Below are 22,807 nucleotides of genomic sequence, written 5' to 3' on the forward strand. Positions count from 1 at the left end.
CTTGCACGCCATCGTGTTTTCACCAGGGTTGTGTTTGCACCGGGGTCATGTTTGCACGGGGCCGGGGCTCATTTGCACCGGCGTCGTGTTTGCACGGGGCCGGGTCGTGCCTGCACCAGGGCGGTGTTGGCCCCAGCGCCGCGCTTGCACGGGGGTGGCTCACGTTTGCACGAGGCTCCCTTCGCACCAGGCCCACGCGTGCACGCCGTGGCGCAAGGCCGGGGCGCATTCGCGCGAGCGTCGGTGCTTGCACGAGGGTCGCGCACAGCTGGGGTGTGTTTGCACGGGGGGAGGGGGGGGGGACACAAACGGGGGGACACCCCCCCCCCCCATTTGCACCACGGCCGCGTTTGCACGGGGCCGGCTTCACACCAGGGACCCCCGCGGTGCTCGGCGCTGCCCGTGCCCGGCGCTGTCCGTGGTGCTGCCCCGCGCCGCGCCGCCTCCCGCCCGCAGAGGGCGCCCTTCCGGGTGGGGGTGGGGTGGGGGGTGAGGAGTTTGGGGGGGGGCCCCAGCAGCCGCCCCCCCCCCCGCAGTAGCCCGGCCCCCGCCGCTCCTGGCCCGCTGGCAGCGGGGGAGGGGGGGGCGCAGGGCTCGCCGCCATCAGTAGGCTTCAGGGGTAACGCGCTGCCCGAGCGGGCGGGCGCGGCGAGGGGCTGTGGGGGAGCTCTCCTCTCCCCCAGGAAGCGCCATGGACCCCCCCGGCCCCCCCCCGCGCCGCCTAGCCCCAGCCGGCACCCAGCGCCCCCTCGGCCACCCCACCCCGAGGTAAGCCCCCGTGGGTGCTCCCCACCCAAGGGTGCCCGTCGCAAGGCGGGGGGACGGGCACCCACAGCTCCCCCCTCCCGCAGGGCAGCAGGATGGCCCAGCAGCGCCACGCCGCCCCGCCCCCGCTCAAGGTAGGTGTCGCTGGGTGGGGGTGGGGGGCACGCAAGCGGCACCCATGGGTGCCGGCGTGGCCTTCACCCGCCCCGTTGCCTTGCAGACGGAGGAGGACTACATCCCCTACCCCAGCGTGCACGAGGTAGAGCACCCGCTCCCCTCCAGAGATGGGTGCGAGGGCGGGTGAGCGGCTGGGTGGGTGGGTGGCCGGAGCACCCACCTCGGCTGTGGGTGCAGGTGCTGGGCCGGGAGGGGCCGTTCCCCCTCATCCTCCTGCCGCAGTTCGGGGGTTACTGGATCGAGGGCACCAACCACCAGCTGAGCGGGGCACCCGAGCCGCCCCCCACCCCGGCACCCAGCACCCGGGCGCGGCTTGAGGGCAACCACACGGCCAAGATCTACCGCAAGCACTTCCTGGGCAAGGTGAGGCGCCGGGGGTGCTCCCGGCGTGGGTGCTTGGGGCGGGTGGGTTCCCCGTGGGTGGGGTGGGCATGGAGACCCCATAAACGTGGGTGCTCCTGCGCATGGGTGCTCCTGGACGTGGGTATCTATGGGCATGGGAGACCCATGGGTATGGGTGCCTCATGGCATTGGTGCCCATGGACATGGGTGCTCATGGACATGGGTGTTTCATGGCATGGGTGACCCATGGGTGTGGGTATCTATGGGCATGGGTGCCTCATGGGCATGGGTGCTCATGGACCTGGGTGACCTATGAGTGTGGGTATCTATGGGCATGGGTGACCCATGCGTATGGGTGCCCCTGGACCTGGGTGCCTCATGGCATTGGTACCCATGGACATGGGTGCCTCATGGACATGGGTGCTCATGGACCTGGGTGACCCATGGGTGTGGGTATCTGTGGGCATGGGTGGCTCATGGACATGGGTGTTTCATGGCATGGGTGACCCATGGGTGTGGGTATCTATGGGCATGGGAGACCCATGGCATGGGTGCCTCATGGGCATGGGTGCTCATGGACATGGGTTCCTTATGGCATGGGTGCTCATGGACCTGGGTGACCCATGGGTGTGGGTATCTATGGGCATGGGTGACCCATGGATATGGGTGCTCATGGATATGGGTGCTCATGGATATGGGTGCTCATGGGCATGGGTGCCTGCCAGCATGAGCACCCGTTGGCGTGGTCATGGGTGCTTGGCCCCCTCCCTGCAGGAGCACTTCAACTACTACTCCCTGGACCCGGCGCTGGGCCACCTCGTCTTCTCCCTCAAGTACGACGAGCAGGAGCACCTCCACCTGCTGCTGCGGTGAGCAGGGTGCCAGGGGGCACCCATGGGTGCTGGCTGGGGGTAGGGGGCCGCCCTCACCCCCGCCTCACCCCGCAGCACCCGCGCCCGCACCCTGCACGACGTGGTGCCCATCTCCTGCCTGGCCGAGTTCCCCAACGTGGTGCAGATGGCCAAGGTGGGTGCGACACCTCCGGCAGCACCCATGGGTGCCCCCCCCCACACACCCTGGGCCACCCATCACATCACCCATCCTTCCCGCAGCTGGTGTGCGAGGACGTCAACGTGGATCGCTTCTACCCCGTGCTCTACCCCAAGGTGAACGGGGGGGTAGTGGGGGGAGCTTGGGCACCCATGGGTGGGGGTGCCACCCCAGGGTGCCCCCCACCCACCCTCCGCCCCCTCCCACCTCCGCAGGCGTCCCGCCTCATCCTCGCCTTCGACGAGCATGTGCTCAGCAACCACTTCAAATTTGGGGTCATCTACCAAAAACTGGGGCAGGTATGGGGTGGGGTGGGAGGGGGTTGGGGGGGTGGGGGGGGGTCCCAGGTGGGTGCTGGCACCCATCCCCACCCCACCTCAGACCTCCGAGGAGGAGCTTTTCGGCACCACGGAGGAGAGCCCGGCGTTCACCGAATTCCTCGACGTCCTGGGTCAACGGGTGCAGCTGCGGGACTTCAAGGGGTGCGTGACGGGGTGCTGGGTGGTGGGGGCACCCACGGACCCCAGGGTCAGGGTGCCTGTGTCGCTCCCCCCCCCACCCCAGGTTCCGGGGGGGGCTGGACGTCACCCACGGGCAGACGGGCAGCGAGTCGGTGTACTGCCACTTCCGCGACAAGGAGATCATGTTCCACGTCTCCACCAAGCTGCCCTACACCGAGGGGGACGCCCAGCAGGTGGGGCACCCATGGGTGCTGAGGGCGGACGGGGGAAGGTGGCGGTGGCGGAGGGGGCAAGGGTTGGGGGGGGAACAAATGGGTGCTTGGGGAATGGGGAGTGTAAGGGGGGGTGGGGGGGGGGTCCCGGGGCACCCTCATGGGGTGCAAGGGCTGCCAGGGCATCCCCTGGGTGCTTGGGGTGTCCGTGCAGGGGCTCCTGGAGCACCCATGGGTGCTGGGGGGGGTCTATGGGATGCAGGGGGCTGGCAGAGTGCCCATGAGTGCTGGGGGGGTATCTGTGGGATGCAGGGGGCTGGCAGGGCACCCATGGGTGCTGGGGGGTATCTATGGGATGCAGGGGGCTGGCAGGGCACCCATGGGTGCTGGGGGGTGTCTATGGGATGCAGGGGGCTGGCAGGGCACCCATGGGTGCTGGGGGGTATCTATGGGATGCAGGGGGCTGGCAGAGCACCCGTGGGTGCTGGGGGGATTCTATGGGATGCAGGGGGCTGGCAGGGCACCCATGGGTTCTGGGGGGGTCTATGGGATGCAGGGAGCTGGAAGAGCACCCATGGGTGCTGGGGGGGGTCTGTGGGATGCAGGGGGCTGGCAGGGCACCCATGGGTGCTGGGGGGTGTCTATGGGATGTAAAAGCCCCAGGGACACCCGTGGGTGCTGGGGGGCATCGATGGGACACAAGGGCTGGCAGGATACCCCGTGGGTGCTTGGGGGGTCTATGGGATGCAGGGGGCTGGCAGGGCACCCATGGGTGCTGGGGGGGGGTCTATGGGGCACAGGGGCTGCCCCTCCATTTGTGCCCCTGGTGTGACCACTCCCCCATCTTCCCCTGTCCCCCCGTGTCCCCCCATGTCCCCTCCGTGTCCCCTGTCCCCCGTGCCCCCACAGCTGCAGCGGAAGCGTCACATCGGCAACGACATCGTGGCCATCGTCTTCCAGGACGAGAACACCCCCTTCGTCCCCGACATGATTGCCTCCAACTTCCTGCACGCCTTCGTGGTGGTGCAGCGGGAGCCTGGCGGCACCCAGGGCACCCTCTACAAGGTACCCCCCGCGCCTCAGCTTCCCCAGCACCCATGGGTGCCCTGCCAGCTCCCTGCATCCCATAGATACCCCCCAGCACCCATGGGTGCCCTGCTAGCCCCCTGCATCCCACAGATACCCCCCCCAGCACCCATGGGTGCCCTGCTAGCCCCCTGCATCCCACGGATAGCCCCCCACCACCCATGGGTGCTCTGCCAGCCCCCTGCATCCCACAGATACCCCCCAGCACCCATGGGTGCCCCTGGAGCTTTTGGATCCCATAGCTAGACCCCCCTGTTCCCATGGGTGCCCTGCCAGCTCCCTGCATCCCATAGATACCCCCCAGCACCCATGGGTGCCCTGCCAGCCCTTGTGTCCCTGGGTGCTGGGGGGCAGCGGGGTGCCCCGGCACCCCCCCCTACCCTGCCCACCCGCCACAGGTCTCCGTCACTGCCCGTGACGACGTGCCCTTCTTTGGCCCGCCGCTGCCCGACCCCGCCGTCTTCAGGAAGGTGAGCACCCATGGGTGCTGCTGCAGGGGTGGGGGGTGTCACTGGGTGGCACCCACCCAGGGCTGCCCCTCGCCCCCGCAGGGCCCCGAGTTCCAGGAGTTCCTGCTGACGAAGCTAATCAACGCCGAGTACGCCTGCTACAAGGCCGAGAAGTTCGCCAAGCTGGAGGTGGGTGCAAACGTGGGTGCTGGGCGCTGAGCGCGGGGGTGCTGAGGGTGCGGGGCATCTGGGGGGGGGTGCGCCTGCAAGGGGGCTGGGCCGGCCGTGGGGCACAGGGGTGCTGGGCACAGTGTGGGTGCTGGGCGTGCAGTGGGGCTGTGGGTGCTGTGGATGTGGGTGCGGTGCCTGCAACAGGGCTGTGCATGCCGTGGGGCACATGGGTGCTGGGCACAGTGTGGGTGCTGTGGGTGCTGTAGATGTGGGTGCTGTGCCTGCAGTGGGGTTGCGCATGCTGCAGGACCCATGTCTGCAGTGGGTGCTGTGCCTGTAAGTGGGTGCTGTGCATGCCACGGGTGCTGTGTGCCTGCAGCAGTGCTGTGGGTGCCGTGCATGCCGTGGGTGCTGTGCACGCAGTGGGGCTGTGCGTGTGGGTGCTGTGGATGAGGTGGGGGCTGTGCATGTGGGTGCCATGTACAGCGGGTGCCGTGTGTGATGTGGGTGCTGTTCCTGCAGTGATGCTGTGCACGTGGGTGCTGTGTTCACTGGGTGCTGCTCTGCATGAGGGGTGGGGCCGTGCCTGCGGCAGTGGCGTGTGTGGGTGCTGTGCACGTGGGTGCCAGGTATGCTGGGTGCTGGGTGTGCCGTGTACACCGGGTGCAGTGCCTGCTGTGGGTGCTGTGCACGTGGATGTTGTGCCTGCAGGTGTGCTGTGCGTGTGGGTGCCGTGTACGCTGGGTGCTGTGCACGTGGGTGCCGTGCATGACATGGGTGCTGTGCCTGCAGGCCTGCTGTGCGTGTGGGTGCTGTGTACACCGGGTGCAGCGCCTGCAGGCATGCTGTGTGTGGGTGCTGTGCGTGCTGTGTACACTGGGTGCTGTGCACGTGGGTGCTGTGCATGTGGGTGCAGTGCCTGCTGTGGGTGTTGCGCATGTGGGTGCCATGTACGCTGGGTGCTGTGCACGCCGTGGGTGCTGTGCCTGCTGTGGGTGCTGTGCACGCCGTGGGTGCCATGTACACTGGGTGCTGTGCGTGTGGGTGCCATGTATGCTGGGTGCTGTGCACGCAGTGGGTGCTGTGCACGATGTGGGTGCTGTGCCTGCTGTGGGTGCTGTGCGTGCTGTGGGTGCCGTGTACACTGGGTGCTGTGCACGCCGTGGGTGCTGTGCACGCCGTGAGTGCTGTGCTCGATGTGGGTGCTGTGCACGTGGGTGCAGTGCCTGCTGTGGGTGCCGTGTACACTGGGTGCTGTGCGTGTGGGTGCCATGTACGCTGGGTGCCGTGCCTGCTGTGGGTGCTGTGCACGCCGTGGGTGCCATGTACACTGGGTGCTGTGCGTGTGGGTGCCATGTACGCTGGGTGCCGTGCCTGCTGTGGGTGCTGTGCACGATGTGGGTGCTGTGCCTGCTGTGGGTGCTGTGCCTGCTGTGGGTGCCGTGTACACTGGGTGCAGTGCCTGCTGTGGGTACTGTGCACGCCGTGGGTGCCATGTACACTGGGTGCTGTGCGTGTGGGTGCCATGTACGCTGGGTGCAGTGCCTGCTGTGGGTGCTGTGCACGATGTGGGTGCTGTGCCTGCTGTGGGTGCCGTGTACACTGGGTGCAGTGCCTGCTGTGGGTGCTGTGCACGCCGTGGGTGCCATGTACACTGGGTGCTGTGCGTGTGGGTGCCATGTACGCTGGGTGCCGTGCCTGCTGTGGATGCTGTGCCTGCTGTGGGTGCCGTGTACACTGGGTGCTGTGCACGCCGTGGGTGCTGTGCTCGATGTGGGTGCTGTGCACGCGGGTGCAGTGCCTGCTGTGGGTGCCGTGTACACTGGGTGCAGTGCCTGCTGTGGGTGCTGTGCGCGCCGTGGGAGCCGCGCGGGCCGCGCGTGGGCAGGCCGGGGGGGTGGTGGGGTGGGGGTGTCGGGGTGCCGGGTCCCCCGCAGCGGCAGCGGCAGCGGTGCGGGCGCGCAGGAGCGGACGCGGGCGGCGCTGCTGGAGACGCTGCACGAGGAGCTGCAGGCGCGCAGCCAGGCCATGCTGGGGCTGGGCCCCGAGGACGAGCGCCCCGACAACGGCGCCGCCGCCCCGGGCTTCTTCGAGTCCTTCAAGGTGGGGCGCGGGGGGGGGGGGGCTGTGTCCGTCGGTCCGCCCGCCCCCTCCGGCCCCCGCCGCCGGCCTGAGGCCCCGCCCCCGCCCCCTTGGCCACGCCCACCCCGCCAGCCCACCTGCGGATTCGCCCATTCCGTGAGGCCACGCCCCCCCGCGCAGCCAAACCGCGCCCCTGAGGCGCTCTGGCCCCGCCCCTTCTCCCTAAGCCACGCCCCGAGACGGCCCCTCGTCGGCGCAAGCCCCGCCCCGCTCACCAAGCCCCGCCCCCTTCCGGGGAGCGCACCGCCCACCTGGCCACGCCCCTTCGCGCACAGCTCCTCCCACCCCGCCGGCCACGCCCCTTCCCGCAGCCCCATTCACCGGCGCGCAGCCCTCCCGCTGGCCCCGCCCCTCCCGGTGCCCCATTCACGGCCGCGGCCCCGCCCCCTCTGGCCCCGCCCCTCCGCTGGCCCCGCCCCCCTGCTGGGCCCGCCACTCCCGGTGCCCCGTTCACGAGCGCGGCCCCGCCTGTCGCTGGCCCCGCCCCCTCTGGCCCCGCCCCCCTCCCCGCTGGCCCCGCCCCCCCTGCTGGCCCCGCCACTCCCGGTGCCCCGTTCACGAGCGCGGCCCCGTCCGTCGCTGGCCCCGCCCCCTCTGGCCCCGCCCCTCCCGGCGCCCCATTCACCGGCGCGGCCCCGCCCCCCGCTGGCCCCGCCCCTCTCCCCGCTGGCCCCGCCCCTCCCGCTGGCCCCGCCCCTCCCGATGCCCCATTCACCGGCGCGGCCCCGCCCCCTCCCCGCTGGCCCCGCCCCCCCGCTGGCCCCGCCCCTCCCGGTGCCCCATTCACCGGCGCGGCCCCGCCCCCCGCTGGCCCTCCCCTCCCGGTGCCCCATTCACCGGCGCGGCCCCGCCCCCCGCTGGCCCCGCCCCTCCCGGTGCCCCATTCACCGGCGCGGCCCCGCCCCCGCGCTGCCCCCGCCCCTGCCGGTGCCGCCGGTGCCCCGGGCCGCTGACGCTGCCGCCCCCAGTCGCTGCTGGTGCCCGGGAGCCGGCGCGGACGCCGCGGCAGCGCCATCGGGCTGGGCTCGGTGGAGGAGGTGGGTACCCCCGGAGCCCCCCGGTGCCCCCCGCGCCCCCCGCGCCCCCCGGCCGCTGCCCCGCCCCCGGGGCCCGGCTGACGGCGGCCCGCAGGCGCTGCTGGTGCCCGGGAAGAGCCCGTCGCGGCGGCGGCCCGGCCCGCTCGGCTCCCGCCGCTCCAGCGCCATCGGCATCGAGAGCATCCAGGAGGCGCCGGCCGGCAGGTGAGCGCCGGTACCGGGCCGCGGGGCGGGCAGCGGCCCCCGCGCCTCCGCCGCCACCCACCGCCCGCCTGCCCGCAGGGACGGCCCCGCCGCCGCCACCCCCGAGGGCGCCTGCTCCGCACACAGCCCCCCCGGGAGCCGCCCGCACCCCGACAGGTCCCGCAGCCGGCACCGGGGGGGCACCGGGGGGGCACCGGGGGGGCACCGGGGTGGGGGGCACCGGGGTGACACAGGGATGGGGTGGCACCCGGGGGGGGGGCACCGGGGTGGCACCGGGATGGGGTGGCACCGGGATGGGGTGACATCAGGGTGGCACTGGGATGGGGTGGCACCAGGATGGGGTGACACCAGGATGCAGTGGGCCTCGGTGGCACTGGGATGGGGTGACATTGGGGTGGGGTGGCACTGGGATGGGGTGACATCAGGGTGGCACTGGGATGGGGTGGCACCGGGATGCAGTGGACCTCAGTGGCACTGGGATGGGGTGACATTGGGGTGGGGTGGCACTGGGATGGGGTGACATCAGGGTGGCACAGGGATGGGGTGACACCGGGATGCAGTGGACCTCGGTGGCACTGGGATGGGGTGACACCAGGACAGGGTGGCACCGGGATGGGGTGACACCAGGATGGGGTGACACCGGGGTGGCACTGGGATGGGGTGGCACCAGGATGGGGTGGGCCTCGGTGGCACTGGGATGGGGTGACATTAGGGTGGCACTGGGATGGGGTGGCACCGGGACGGGGTGACATCAGGGTGGCACCGGGATGGGGTGACACCGGGATGGGGTGACATCAGGGTAGCACTGGGATGGGGTGGCACCAAGATGGGGTGACACCAGGATGCAGTGGGCCTCGGTGGCACTGGGATGGGGCGACATCAGGGTGGCACCGGGATGGGGTGACACCGGGATGCAGTGGACCTCAGTGGCACTGGGATGGGGTGACATCAGGGTGGCACAGGGATGGGGTGACACCGGGATGCAGTGGACCTCGGTGGCACTGGGATGGGGTGACACCGGGACAGGGTGGCACCGGGATGGGGTGACACCGCAGTGGCACCGGGATGGGGTGGCACTGGGATGGGGTGACATTGGGGCAACACAGGGATGGGGTGGCACCGGGATGTGGTGACATCAGGGTGGCACTGGGATGGGGTGGCACCGGGACGGGGTGACATCGGGGTGACACCAGGATGGGGTGGCACTGGGATGCAGTGGGCCTCGGTGGCACCGGGATGGGGTGACATTGGGGTGATACTGGGATGGGGTGGCACCAGGACGGGGTGGCACTGGGATGGGGTGGCACCGGGACGGGGGTGACATCGGGGTGATTCTGGGATGGGGTGGCACCGGGATGGGGTGACACCAGCGTGGCACCGGGATGGGGTGGCACTGGGATGGGGTGACATCAGGGTGGCACAGGGATGGGGTGGCACTGGGATGCAGTGGGCCTCGGTGGCACCGGGATGGGGTGACATTGGGGTGACACAGGGACAGGGTGGCACCGGGACAGGGTGGCACCAGGATGGGGTGACATCGGGGCAACACAGGGATGGGGTGGCACCGGGATGGGGTGGGCCTCGGTGGCACTGGGATGGGGTGACATCAGGGTGACACTGGGATGGGGTGGCACTGGGATGGGGTGGCAGCAGGATGGGGTGACACCAGGGTGGCACGGGGATGGGGTGGCACTGGGACAGGGTGGCAGCAGGATGGGGTGGCAGTGGGATGGGGTAGCACAGGGATGCTGTGGGCCTGGGTGGCACTGGGATGGGGGTGACACGGGGACTGGAGGGCACTGGGATGATGGGGCGAGGGGACAGGGTGGCACTGGGGCTGGGGTGGCAGCAGGACAGGGACAGGGTGACATCAGGGCGACACAGGGACTGGAGGGCACTGGGCTGGGACAGCACAGGGATGCGGTGACACTGGGATGCAGGGGGACGGGGTGACAGCAAGATGAGCCAGCACTGGGATGGGGTGGCAAGGGGATGGAGTGACATCGGGGTGACATGGGGTCTGGAGGGCACCGGGACGGGGTGGCACCGGGACGGGGTGACACTGGAATGGGGTGGCACCGGGACGGGGTGGCACTGGGATGCAATGGACCAGGGTGGAACAGGGCCAGGGTGACCTCGGGGTGGGGTGGCACTGGGATGGGGTGACATAGGGACTGGAGGGCACTGGGATGGGGCGGCACGTGAATGGGGTGGCACTGGGACAGGGGGACATGGGGTGTCGTGGGGACTGGGGGGCACTGGGACTGGCAGCACATGGACAGGGTGGCACCGAGATGCAATGGGCCAGGGTGACACCGGGAGGGGGTGACACCGGGACAAGGTGGCACCAGGATGGCTGGCACGGGGTGACATGGAGACAGGAGAGCGCAGGGGTGGGGGGCACTGGGACGGGGTCACCCGGGAGCCTGGTGACACAGGGACTGTGTCATGGGGACAAGGTAGCAGGGGGACGCGGTGGGGTGGCACTTGGGTGGCCTGGGCACAGGGTGGTGTGGGGCGGGGGTGGCTTGGGGTTCAGGTGGGGTGGCACAGGGGTGGGTGGCATGGGGACAGGTTGGTGTGGCGACAAGGGACGTGGGGATGGGCTGGGGATGGGACACGGCAGGGATGGGATGGCTTGGGGACAGGGTGGCACAGGGATGGGACATCACAGGGATGGGATGGCACAGGGATGGGACACGGCAGGGTTGGGACGGTTTGGGGACAGGGTGGCACAGGGATGGGACATTGCAGGGGTGGGATGGTTTGGGGACAGGGTGGCACAGGGATGGGACATCACAGGGATGGGATGGCACAGGGCTGGGACATCGCAGGGATGGGACATCCCAGGGACAGGGTGGCACAGGGATGGGACACGGCAGGGATGGGATGGTTTGGGGATGGGATGGGACATGGCAGGGATGGGATGGCGTGGGGACAGGGTGGCACAGGGCTGGGACATGGCAGGGATGGGACATCCCAGGGTTGGGATGGGACACGGCAGGGATGGGATGGCATGCAGACAGGGTGGCACAGGGCTGGGACACAGCAGGGGTGGGATGGCACAGGGATGGGACACGGCAGGGACAGGACATGGCAGGGATGGGGTGGTGTGGGGACGGGGTGGCACAGGCATGGGACATCCCAGGGATGGGACATTGCAGGGGTGGGATGGTTTGGGGACAGGGTGGCACGGCGATGGGACATCACAGGGACAGGATGGCACAGGGCTGGGACATGGCAGGGATGGGACATCCCAGGGGTGGGATGGCACAGGGATGGGACACGGCAGGGATGGGATGGCGTGGGGACAGGGTGGCACGGGGATGGGACACAGCAGGGATGGGACGGTTTGGGGACAGGGTGGCACAGGGATGGGACATCACAGGGATGGGATGGCACAGGGATGGGACACGGCAGGGATGGGACGGTTTGGGGACAGGGTGGCACAGGGATGGGACATTGCAGGGGTGGGATGGTTTGGGGACAGGGTGGCACGGGGATGGGACATCACAGGGACAGGATGGCACAGGGCTGGGACATCGCAGGGATGGGACATCCCAGGGACAGGGTGGCACAGGGATGGGACACGGCAGGGGTGGGATGGTTTGGGGACAGGGTGGCACGGGGATGGGACACGGCAGGGATGGGATGGCATGGGGACAGGGTGGCACAGGGATGGGACATCACAGGGACAGGGTGGCACGGGGATGGGACACGGCAGGGTTGGGATGGTTTGGGGACAGGGTGGCACAACGATGGGACATCCCAGGGACGGGAGGGCACAGGGACAGGACACGGCAGGGGCGGGATGGCGCGGGGACGGGGTGTCCCGGGGACAGCGCGGCGTCGCGGTGGGCCATGGCGGCGGCCGCACGGCGCGGTGCCAGCCTGTCCCTGCCTTCGGGGACTGTCCCTGGGCAGGGCCGAGAAGCCGGAGCCGCCGGATTTCTCCCGCTCCTCCTCCAGCGCCAGCAGCTTCGGCAGCGCCACGGAGGAGCCCAGCGAGCCGGGCAGGGTACCGGGGTGCCGGGGGGGGGGGGCCTGGGTGCTGGGGGGGGGGGGGCAGCACCCCGTTGACCCCCCCCTTGCACCCTTAGGAGAGCCGCTCGCCCTCGGGGCCCCACCGCGACGCCTTCACCGACACCCCCTGGCCGGATGACCCCCCCGGGACCCCCCCAGGTAGCCCGTCACCGGGGTGTCAGGCCGCCGCGGGGCTGGGGGACCCCCCCGGCGTGCTCATGGCCCCCCCCTTTCCCCCAGGCCACCGCGCCCCCGACCCCCCCTGCCCCGAGATCAAAATCCAGCTGGAGAGGCCCCCCCATAACTCGGTGAGGCTGTGCCCCCCCCCACCCCGCAGTGCACCCCAATATGGGGGCACCCATATTGGGGTGCACCCGCTGATGTCCCTCCCCACAGGGCTCATAGTCACCCCCCCATCCCGGGGAGGGGGGCACTGCTTCACACCCCCCCCCCCCCCAAGTGCCACCCCCGTGCCAGGAGCCAAAGCCATCGTCCCCGGTGCAGGATTTGGGGGGACCCCCCCAAAAATGGGGGTGCCCCCCCACTCCAGACAATCTCCGTCACCCTAAGTACCCCTGGGGGGGTGATGGACCACACAGGGCCCCCCCGGCCACCGTGACCCCCAAGGCCACACGGGGGGGCCCCCCCCAACATGAAGAGCAGGTCCAACCTGAGCATCCCCCCCCCCCCAAAAAATGGGGGGAGCTCAAACCCAAAGTGGGGCTCCCCCTCTCCCTCCCCTTTTTATTTTAAGGGAAAAAAGCTCCGGAACGGGTCGGATGCTGGAATTTGGGGGGGACAGGGGGGGTGTAATTATTTTTCCAAGCCCCCCCCAAATCGTGTTTGTGTTTCCCGTGAGTCCTGTATAAAATAAAGGTTTATTTATCGCTACGGCTGGGGGGGGATCCCCGATATCTGGGCGGGGGGGGGGGGGTCCCCAAAACCCCACGCATCAGCAGGGGCTGATGCTTCACGTGGTCTTAAAACCACCCCAAAGCCACCCATTTTGGGGCCATTTACCCAAATTTTGGGGCTATTTACCCAAATTTGGGGGCTATTTACCCAAATTTTGGGGGCTATTTACCCAAATTTTGGGGGCCATTTACCCAAATTTGGGGGCTTTCGTGGCAGCCAGGCTAAACAAAGCCTTGTTTTGATTTTTTTTTTTTCCGCGAGTTTTGAGGTGCTGCGGGTATCCCAAATTGTGGCGGGCGATGCCCCCACCCCAAAAAAACCCCACTCCCCTCTTTTTTGGCTCCAGTGGCCAACCCGGCGTCGGGAGAGGCGTTTGGCCGGCAGCCCCGGTGGCCACCGGCTTCGCGCCAAATCCCCGGCCAAGACAAACTGGTGTGTGTGTCCCGTCCCCGTCCCCGTCCCCCCCCGAACCCCCAAAAACCACGAAGCACCCCAGGCCCGGTTAAACATAGCTCGGTGCCGCCTGGTTTCTGGGAAGCCCCAGCGCCAGGGCTGGCTCGCGGCTGGGGATGCCGGTGATGCCGGCGATGCCGGCGCGGGTGCAAAGGGCACCGAGCAAAGCGGGGGAGTGTTGCAACCCCCCCCCCCCCCCCCCCCCCCAAATCTGGCACCGCTTGGGTCACCGCCTTCGCCCGCTCCAAAGTTTGCTGGTTAATAAGAAACCGGAGCAGAGATTTATTTATAAAGCTGGTAAATAAATAAAAAGGGGCGGGGGGGGGGGGGATTGGAGGGGCTCGGGGGGGGGTTGCAAACGCGCGATGTGGCGGGGGGTGCGCAAGAGGCTGCTCGTGCACAGAATCTGCGCGTGCAAGGCGGCGTTTGCTCAGCCGGGGCGGCGTGCGCACGCGCACAGTGACGTTTTGCACGCGCAAGAAGGCGCTGTACAGGACTTCCGCACGTGCACGGGGACGTCTGCATGTGCAAGGCGCTTTATGCAGGTGCACGGTGATGTTTGCACGTGCAAGGCACTTCATGAAGGTGCACGGGGGCGTCTGCACGTGCAAGGCGCTTTATGCACGTGCACGGGGACACCTGCACGTGCAAGAAGGCGCTTTATGCAGGTGCATGGTGACATTTGCACGTGCAAGACACCTTTTGCTCAGCCCAGGCAGCATTTGCACCCTCAGAGCACTGTTTGCACACCCGGGGCCCCTCTGGGTGCTACCGCAGGCCTCAATCCCCTCCCCGGCACCTTGCAAGCTACAAAAGCCCCCTCCCCTAATTAGCCCACCCCTAATTACCCTCCCTAATTACCAAACCCTAACAAAGGGGCGTGCCCCAGCAGGTGCCACCCTTTAAATCCCCCCTCGTCCCCCCCTACCCAGCCCTGAGCCCACCCCGATTTCCCCCTCCTGGCAGCAAATTGCCTTAAACCGAAGGATTTTAAAGCAAAATAAATCACCCAGCAGGCAAAAAAAAGCCCAGGTTTCAGGGATGAATTAACTCGGTGAGTTAATATTTTCTTTTTTCCCCCCCATCTTCATGTGGTTTCTGGGTGCCCACACGTGTGATGAGTTGGGTGCCGGGCTCAGTCCTCAGCCGAGGGGACTGGGAGGCATTTTTGGGACCCAGCCCCACCGCGTTTCGCTCAAAGAGGGGGTTTTATCCGCTGAGGCTCCGGCTCCCATCCCAAATCCCGCGGTGGGTTCGGGATGGGGTAGGCCACGATGCTAATTACAGGGGAAGGAACCGTGTATTTACAGAGGCAGCTCCCAGCATGAAACCGCCGGTGGCTGCTTTTGCTCCGCTGAGTCTTTCTTTTTCTTTTTTTCTCCTCTTTCCCGGGCGCCGCTATCCAAAAAAAAAAAAAAAAAAAAAAGGCAGGGGGGGAGGAATTAAAAATAAATCCCCCTCCATGGTTTGCAAGAGGCGCTTTAGCAGAGGAGGAAGAGGAGGGCGAGGAAGGGCAGGAGGATGGAGGCAGCGGCGGCAGGGCGGCCGGCGGCGTTGCAGTGGGCGCGGTTGGAGCCGATGCAGGCGGCGTAAGCCATGGCGTGGGGGATGTAATTTTGCTCGTGGACCCCGTGGAGGAGGTGGGCCATGGGGCCGCGGGCGAAAACGGCCACGTCCTCGCCGCCGTGGGTCTCCTGGCGCAGCGGCACGGCCGATTGCGCTTGGTAGTTGGCGTGCGCTGGGGGAAAAAAAGCAAAAAAGCAAAAAAAAAAAAAAAGTATTTTTTAAAAAGGCGCTAATTTTAACCACGCTGTAATAATTTCAGGGGGTTTTGCCCCAAAACGCACTCACCGAAATCCACGGCGGAGACGTTTTCCTCGCTCGCCCGCCACGATTTTGTAGCCGGGGGCCGTTGCCGTAGAGGATGGAGGTGAAGGGTTTGCGGTCCACGTCGCTCTGCATCGGGGCCAGACCTGGCGGCGGGGGCACCGTCAGCGGGGCGGGGGCGTCCCCGAGGTGCCCCCACCCCCGGCGCGGCGGGCACTCACCGAAAATGGGGTTCCCGCGCGGGGTGTAGCCGCCGAAGGTGAAGACGTGCGAGTGGTCGGCGGTGACGACGCTGAGGGTGTCCTGGGGCGAGGTGAGGCGGGTGGCCAGCCCGATGGCCCGGTCCAGCTCCACCGCCTCGTGCAGCGCCTGCTTCGCCTTCCCCTCGTGGTGCCCGTGGTCGATGCGGCCTCCTGCGGCCCCCGGCACCGCTCGGCATCGCCCCCCGGCACCCTCCTTTCCTCCCCCCCCGCCCCGCTTCTCCCCATGCGCCCCCACTGCCCCCCTTTGCACCCCAGCACCCTTCTCCTCCCTCTGCGTCCCCCAGCACCCTCTTTCTGCCCCCCTTTTTGCATCCCCCTACTCTTTCCCCCTTTGCAGTCCCCTTTATCCCCCCCTTTTTGCATCCCCCCACTCTTCCCCCCTTTGCAGACCCCCTTATCCCCCCCTTTACCCTCCTTTGCACCCTCTTTCTTCCCCCCCTCTTTGCATCCCCCCTTTGCACCCTCTTTCTGCCCCCCTTTTTGCATCCCCCTACTCTCCCCCCCTTTGCAGACCCCTTTATCCCCCCTTCACATCCCCCCCATCCCCTTTACCCCCCTTTGCATGCTCTTTCTCCCCCCCTTTTTGCACCCCCTTACTCTTCCCCCCTTTGCAGACCCCTATTATCCCCCATCATCCCCTTTATCCCCCCTTTGCACCCTCTTTCTCCCCCCCTTTTTGCATCCCCCATCACCCTTTTTACCCCCCCCCTTTTTTTGCATCCCCCCATCACCCTCACTCGCTCCTCTTTTGCACCCCCCACACTCCCCCCCCCCAACTCTTGCCCCACCCCCCCCCAACCTTCAACCAGGAGGAAAAACCCCCGGGGATTTTTCTGGAGCATCCTGATGGCCACAGCCACCATCTCGGTGAGGGATGGATCCGTCTCGTTATTCCTGTCCAGCTCATACACCATGTCGCCCGGCTCGAAGAGGCCTGGGGACAGTGACACTGCTGGGGACATCCTTTCCCCACCCAAAAAAAAAAAAAAAAAGGCGGGGGGGGGGAGCAAATCCAGCCCCGCTTCTTGTGCTGGTTCAAGCATTTCCCCCGCCACCGGATCCGTAGGAACCGGGGGGAAGCATCCCAGAAGGATGCTTCCTTCCTCCAGCCCGGCCGAATCCTGCAGCCTGGCTGGGCTGGAGAATTGCAGCGTGGGCAAAAAAAAGAAAAGGAAAAAAAAAAAAAAAAATTGCATTCCCAGGGGGTGAAAATTGCATCCTGGGGGGATGTGGGGAGAGTAGCAGCATCCCCAGGGCAGGTTACAAGCATCCCTTTGGGGTACTGGCATCTTTTTGGGGTACTAGCATCCCCAGGGTGGGTTACAACCATCCCTGTGGGGCACCAGCATCTTTTTGGGATACTGGCATCCCCATCTTTTTGGGGTACCAGCATCCCCAGGGCAGGTTACAAGCATCCCTTTGGGGTACTGGCATCTTTTTGGGGTACCGGCATCCCCAGGGTGGGTTACAACCACCCCTGTGGGGGGTACCGGCATCTTTTTGGGGTACTAGCATCCCCAGGGTGGGTTACAACCATCCCTGTGGGGCACCAGCATCTTTTTGGGGTACTGGCATCCCCATCTTTTTGGGGTACCAGCATCCCCAGGGCAGGTTACAAGCATCCCTTTGGGGTACTGGCATCTTTTTGGGGTACTGGCATCCCCAGGGTGGGTTACAACCACCCCTGTGGGGGTACCAGCATCCCCAGGATGGGGTACCAGCATCCCTTTGGGGTACTGGCATCCCCAGGGTGGGGTACCAGCATCCCTTTGGGGTACCGGTGTCCTTTTGGGGTACCAGCATCCCCAGGGTGGGGTACCAGCATCCCTTTGGGGTACCGGTGTCCTTTTGGGGTACCAGCATCCCCAGGGTGGGGTACCAGCATCCCTTTGGGGTACTGGTGTCCTTTTGGGGTACCAGCATCCCCAGGGTGGGGTACCAGCATCCCTTTGGGGTACCGGTGTCCTTTTGGGGTACTGGCATCCCCAGGGTGGGTTACCAGCATCCCTTTGGGGTACCAGCATCCCTGGGGGGTAGCAGCATCCCCGGGGGGCAACTGGCACTCCAGCTGCCCCAGCACCCCAGGACGAGCCCAGGGTCCCCCACAGCACCCGGCTGAGGCGGGGGCACCCTTGGGTGCCAGGACTCACCCAGGAGGAAGTCGACGCGGCTGAGGTTGAGCGCCAGCAGGTCCCGCCGGTGCCACACGTACTTGGCGACCTGGGGACAGGCAGCTCGTCACCTCCCCATCGCCTCTGCCTGCCCCAGGGCTGCTTTATACCCCCCTCCCCAAAATATTCCCCCCGGCTCCGGGAATGGCATTGGAAGGTTAGAGTGGGGTGTAACCCTCCCCTCCCCCCCAAAAAAATGTCCCCGTCACCTTGCCGGGGGGCTTGGCATCGCGCCACGCCTGGACGAGGTCCCTGCGGTCGAGGCGGGTGCCCCGATGCTTGTCCTCGTGGGGGTACTCCACGTCGCTGGCGTTTTTGGGGAACATGTATTTCCGCCCGCCGCCCAAGATCACCTGCGAAAGGAGCGGGCAAAAAAAACACATTTAAAAAAAATTATTTTTCATCATTTTTAATTCCCCCCCCCCCCCCCCAGTTTGGGTTTAATGGGGGGGAAAACCCCGACAAGGCGGAGCGGGATGTCCAGGAACACCCTGGCACTGCACAAAAAAAGCAGGCGAAAACACCTAAGGAATTTCACCTCGCTCGAAATAACCCTGAATCTCTTCCTATTAATTAAACCCAGGGCAAAAATAACCATTTCCAGCAGCAAATTTTGGCTTTTTAAAAAAATTCTTTTTTCACATCTGTGGGAGGGATGCTCCGCATCGGGGTCCCCGCGTGAACCCGCCGGGACGGAGCCCCATCCCGCAGCTCTCGCTGTTTGCTTTGGAGCCCGATTTATTTGGCCTCTGTTATTTATAACCGAGCAGAGATTTTTTTTTTTTTTTTTTACTTCCCACCCCACCCCCCCCCCCCTTCTCCACGCAGGGAGGTGAATTATAAAGCTGCAAAACACCGCCGCCAAAATTATTAAGCGAAAAAAAAAATGTCTTTTCCCCACTATATAATTATTTCCAGCCTGGGACAGACTTAAAATTATATTAAAGGGAAAAAAAACAGAAGAAGAGGCTATTAAAGAGCTAAATAACAGGCTGAAATGTTTTGCTTTGGGGCTGTTCTGAAGGACAGAAGAGTATTTATTTACAGGGCTGAATTTCTGCATAAATCCGCAGCGAGGGGCAGAGTGGGGGGGAATGGAGGGGTTTGGGTCTGGGAAGTGTGGGAAAGGAGGGGGCTGCTGGGGAGGGGGGGTTGGGGGGCTGGTCCTGTGTGTGCGCGTGGTCCCAGCCCGGTGTCTGCTGGGGGTCCTGGGACCCCACCCATGGGTGCTCCTGGCCCCACATCTGCTGGGGGTCCTGGGACCCCACCCATGGGTGCTCCTGGCCCCACATCTGCTGGGGGTTCTGGGACCCCACCCATGGGTGCTCCTGGTCCCACATCTGCTGGGGGTTCTGGGACCCCACCCATGGGTGCTCCTGGTCCCACATCTGCTGGGGGTTCTGGGACCCCACCCATGGGTGCTCCTGGTCCCACATCTGCTGGGGGTTCTGGGACCCCACCCATGGGTGCTCCTGGTCCCATATCTGCTGGGGGTCCTGGGACCCCACCCATGGGTGCTCCTGGCCCCACATCTGCTGGGGGTTCTGGATCTGCACCCATGGGTGCTCCTGGTTCCACATCTGCTGGGGGTTCTGGATCTGCACCCATGGGTGCTCCTGGTCCTGTATCTCCTCGGGTTCTGGATCTGTACCCATGGGTGCTCCTGGCCCCATATCTGCTGGGGGTTCTGGATCTGCACCCATGGGTGCTCCTGGCCCCACATCTGCTGGGGGTTCTGGATCTGCACCCATGGGTGCTCCTGGTCCTGTATCTCCTTGGGTTCTGGATCTGTACCCATGGGTGCTCCTGGCCCCACATCTGCTGGGGGTTCTGGATCTGCACCCATGGGTGCTCCTGGCCCCATATCTCCTGGGGTTCTGGCTTCTGCACCCATGGGTGCTCCTGGCCCTGTATCTTCTGGGGGTCCCAGCCCTGCACCCGTCAGTGGTCCCAGCCCAACATCTCCTGGGGACCCTGGCTCTCCACCCACTGGTGCCAGCCCTGCACCCGCTGGTAGTCCTGGTCCCACATCTACCCATGGCCCTGTCCCCATCCCCGGTGGCTCCGTCCCCAGCCCTACCTCGATGTCGGGGATGTTCTCCACCAGCTGCCGGGCGATGTCCTTGCAGCCGCCCTCCAGCGCGTCCGGGGGCATCTCTCCATCCGAGTACCAGTCGCGGTTGGCGGAGTGGGCGTAGGCGGCGCTGGGCGTGGCGTGGGTCACCCGTGTGGTGGTGACGATGCCCACCGCCTTGCCTGCACCACGAATTCAGGGGGGCAATGGTGAGAACAGCCCCAAAACCCACCCCTTTACCCTGCCGCCCCCCAGCCCCTCACCTCCATCCTTGGCCCAGCGGAGGATGGAGGTCACCTCCTGGCCCTTGGTGGTGTTGCAGCGGTCACGGGTGACGCCGGCGCTGAGGCCCACCGTCCCCTCGTTGGCTTTGACGCCGCAGAGGTAGGCGGTGGCCGTGCCTGCGCTGTCAGGCACCTGCGCGTTGGTGTTGTAGGTCTGGGGGGGGGTAGGTAAATAAACCATCACCATCATCACCACCACCAACAACCATCATCACCGCCAACCATCATCCTCACCATCATCACCACCACCAACAACCATCATCACCACCAACCATCATCCTCACCATCATCACCACCAACAACAACCATCATCACCACCAACCATCATCCTCACCATCATCACCACCACCAACAACCATCATCACCACCAACCATCATCCTCACCATCATCACCACCAACAACCATCATTGTCACCATCATCACCACCTCCACCAACCATCATCACCACCAACCATCATCGTCACCATCATCACCACCAACAACAACCATCATCACCACCACCACCATCATCACCACCAACAACCATCACCACCACCACCACCATCACCACCACCATCATCCCCACACCAGGGCTTCATCACCATCACCATCATCCCCACCCTGGAGCTCCTCTCCCCATGCTGTTTGGCCACAGGGGACCCCCATCCCGCCTGCGCACCCCCTCTTTTGCCCCTTGCCCCCCCCATTTTGCGCCTTGGCCCCCGTGACGCGGTCGCACATCGTCCCCTCGCTGCGTTTCGATGCTTTTAGCCTTTTTTCCGCCCGTTTTTAGGCAGGGAGAGAGAGAAGCCGCCACTGCAAGCATCCCCCACGGGGCGAAGGGAGACAGCGGGGAGCGGCGGGTACTTCCAATTTAATAATAAAAAAAAGCCTTTTGTTCAGCAAAATGACCCCAGGAGAAGCGGGGGGGTCCCGCGGCTTCCCACGGCCGGGCAGCCTCATCCCGCCCCCCCCTCCCCATTCCCACGGGCTGGACCCTGGCACGGCGAGCGGGCACCAGAGCCAGCTCCCTTCGCCCGCCCCTGACCTAATTTCGGCTCCCGGTCGATGCCGGCCGGCCGCCCGTGACCTTGCGGTGGGTGTTGCGTCCCCCATGGGCATCCCGGGGGCAATTTGGGATGCGGGCACCCCCCGGGGAGCTCACCTTGGCCAAGGCGACGTAGGGGAACTTGTCCATCTCCAGCAGGCTCTCCTCGCCCTTGCGGTTTTGCAGCTGTCCTTTGAGGATGCGGGCGGCCGTGACGGTGGAGACGCCCATGCCTGCCGGGGCACCCGTCAGCACCGGTGCCGCGCGACGCCGGCGGGCACCCCATTTATCCCGGCACCCGCTTTATTGCAACCTCGGTTTATGGCAGCACCCGGTTTATTGCAAACCGAGTTTGTTGCAGCACCCAGTTTATCCCAGGACCCAATCCCAATTTATCGCAGCACCCGCTTTACTGCAAACCCAGCTTGTCGCAGCACCCAATGTATTGCAGCACCCAGTTTTTTGCAAATCCAATTCATCGTAGCACCCAGTTTATCGCAAGCCCAGTTTATCCCAGCACCCAGCTTATTGCAAACCCAATTTATCGCAGCACCCAGTTGATTGCAAACTGAGTTTCTTGCAGCACCCAGCTTACTGCAAACTCAACTTATTGCAAGTCCAGTTTCTCGCAAGCCCGGTTTATCGCAGCACTCACTTTATCCCAGAACCCAATTTATTGCAAACCCAATCTATCGCAGCACCCACTTTATCGCAGCACCCACTTTATCCTGACGCCCAATTTATTGCAGCACCCACTTTATCGCAGCAGCCACTTTATCCTGACACCCACTTTACCGCAGCCCCCGCTTCACTGCACGCCCAATTTACCGCAGCCCCCTCTTTATCGCGCCCGCCTTACCGCAGCCCCCGCTGCATCGCAGCCCCCATCCCCTGCAGCCCCCGCTCCCCCTCCTGCCCCCCGCCCTGGGGTGGGTGCCCCATCTCACCGTCACCCAGGAAGAGGATGAGGTTCTTGGCCACGTTCTGGTTGAGGCGCTGGAGCCGCAGGGCTGCCCGCAGGGTCTCCTGCGCCTGCCGCCGCCAGTACTCGGGGTCCTTCTCCCTCTCTGCAGGGTGCGGGGGGAGAAACCGGGCTCCATAGCACCCAACAGCACCCACTTTTGGGGTGCAGTCCCATCCCCACCCCCCTCAAACCTCACTTACCGGGGACGAGAGATGCTGAGCAGAGCTGGGCGAGGAGGAGGAGGAGGAGAGCCTTCATCCTGCGGCGCTGAGCGGGTGCTGGATGGGAGAGAGCTGCGGCGGGGAGCACCCGCTCCGTGCCTCAGTTTCCCCACGGAGACCTTCGCCCCGGGGCTCGGCCAAGCGAGGATGGGAGGGAAACATCCCCTCCCCGCGCGGTCACCAATGTGACCCCCTGGGGACGTGCCAGCCCCCCCCGCCCCCCGCCACCAGCGTCACCTCCCTGGCACCAACCCGGGGCTGGGGGATGGTGGCACGGCCCCCACGCGCATGTGGCACAGCAGGGTCCCCGTCGCGTGTCCCTGTCCCCATCGCGTGTCCCTGTCCCCATCACAGCCGTGTCCCCATCACACGTCGGGGTCCCCATCGCGTGTCCCTGTCCCCATCGCGTGTCCCCATCACATGTCAGGGTCCCCATCGCGTGTCCCTGTCCCCATCGCGTGTCCCCATCACATGTCAGGGTCCCCATC

General features: G+C 65.9%; 2 protein-coding genes across 2 annotated transcripts; one reads left to right on the forward strand and one right to left on the reverse strand.

Moving 5' to 3' along the window:
- The first annotated feature begins 860 nt into the window (after positions 1 to 860).
- Positions 861 to 12,524, forward strand: RAP1GAP (RAP1 GTPase activating protein). The gene is given in 20 exon segments (XM_075721718.1): positions 861 to 899; positions 986 to 1,024; positions 1,120 to 1,305; positions 2,059 to 2,153; positions 2,232 to 2,310; positions 2,397 to 2,450; positions 2,550 to 2,633; positions 2,716 to 2,816; positions 2,899 to 3,028; positions 3,917 to 4,072; positions 4,492 to 4,563; positions 4,645 to 4,731; positions 6,679 to 6,816; positions 7,824 to 7,903; positions 7,905 to 8,096; positions 8,175 to 8,252; positions 12,021 to 12,114; positions 12,197 to 12,278; positions 12,360 to 12,427; positions 12,516 to 12,524. Coding segments are annotated over 20 exon segments (1,863 nt in total).
- A 2,444-nt stretch (positions 12,525 to 14,968) lies between these two features.
- Positions 14,969 to 22,371, reverse strand: ALPL (alkaline phosphatase, biomineralization associated). Its single transcript, XM_075721668.1, is given in 13 exon segments — positions 14,969 to 15,225; positions 15,339 to 15,363; positions 15,365 to 15,394; positions 15,396 to 15,460; positions 15,536 to 15,727; positions 16,377 to 16,511; positions 17,728 to 17,797; positions 17,958 to 18,101; positions 19,829 to 20,004; positions 20,086 to 20,260; positions 21,252 to 21,367; positions 22,082 to 22,201; positions 22,299 to 22,371. Coding segments are annotated over 13 exon segments (1,563 nt in total). The 5' UTR covers positions 22,357 to 22,371.
- Positions 22,372 to 22,807: the final 436 nt, after the last annotated feature.

Source organism: Pelecanus crispus, chromosome 15, assembly GCF_030463565.1.
Source record: "Pelecanus crispus isolate bPelCri1 chromosome 15, bPelCri1.pri, whole genome shotgun sequence".
In the NCBI taxonomy this organism is placed as follows: Eukaryota; Metazoa; Chordata; class Aves; order Pelecaniformes; family Pelecanidae; genus Pelecanus; species Pelecanus crispus.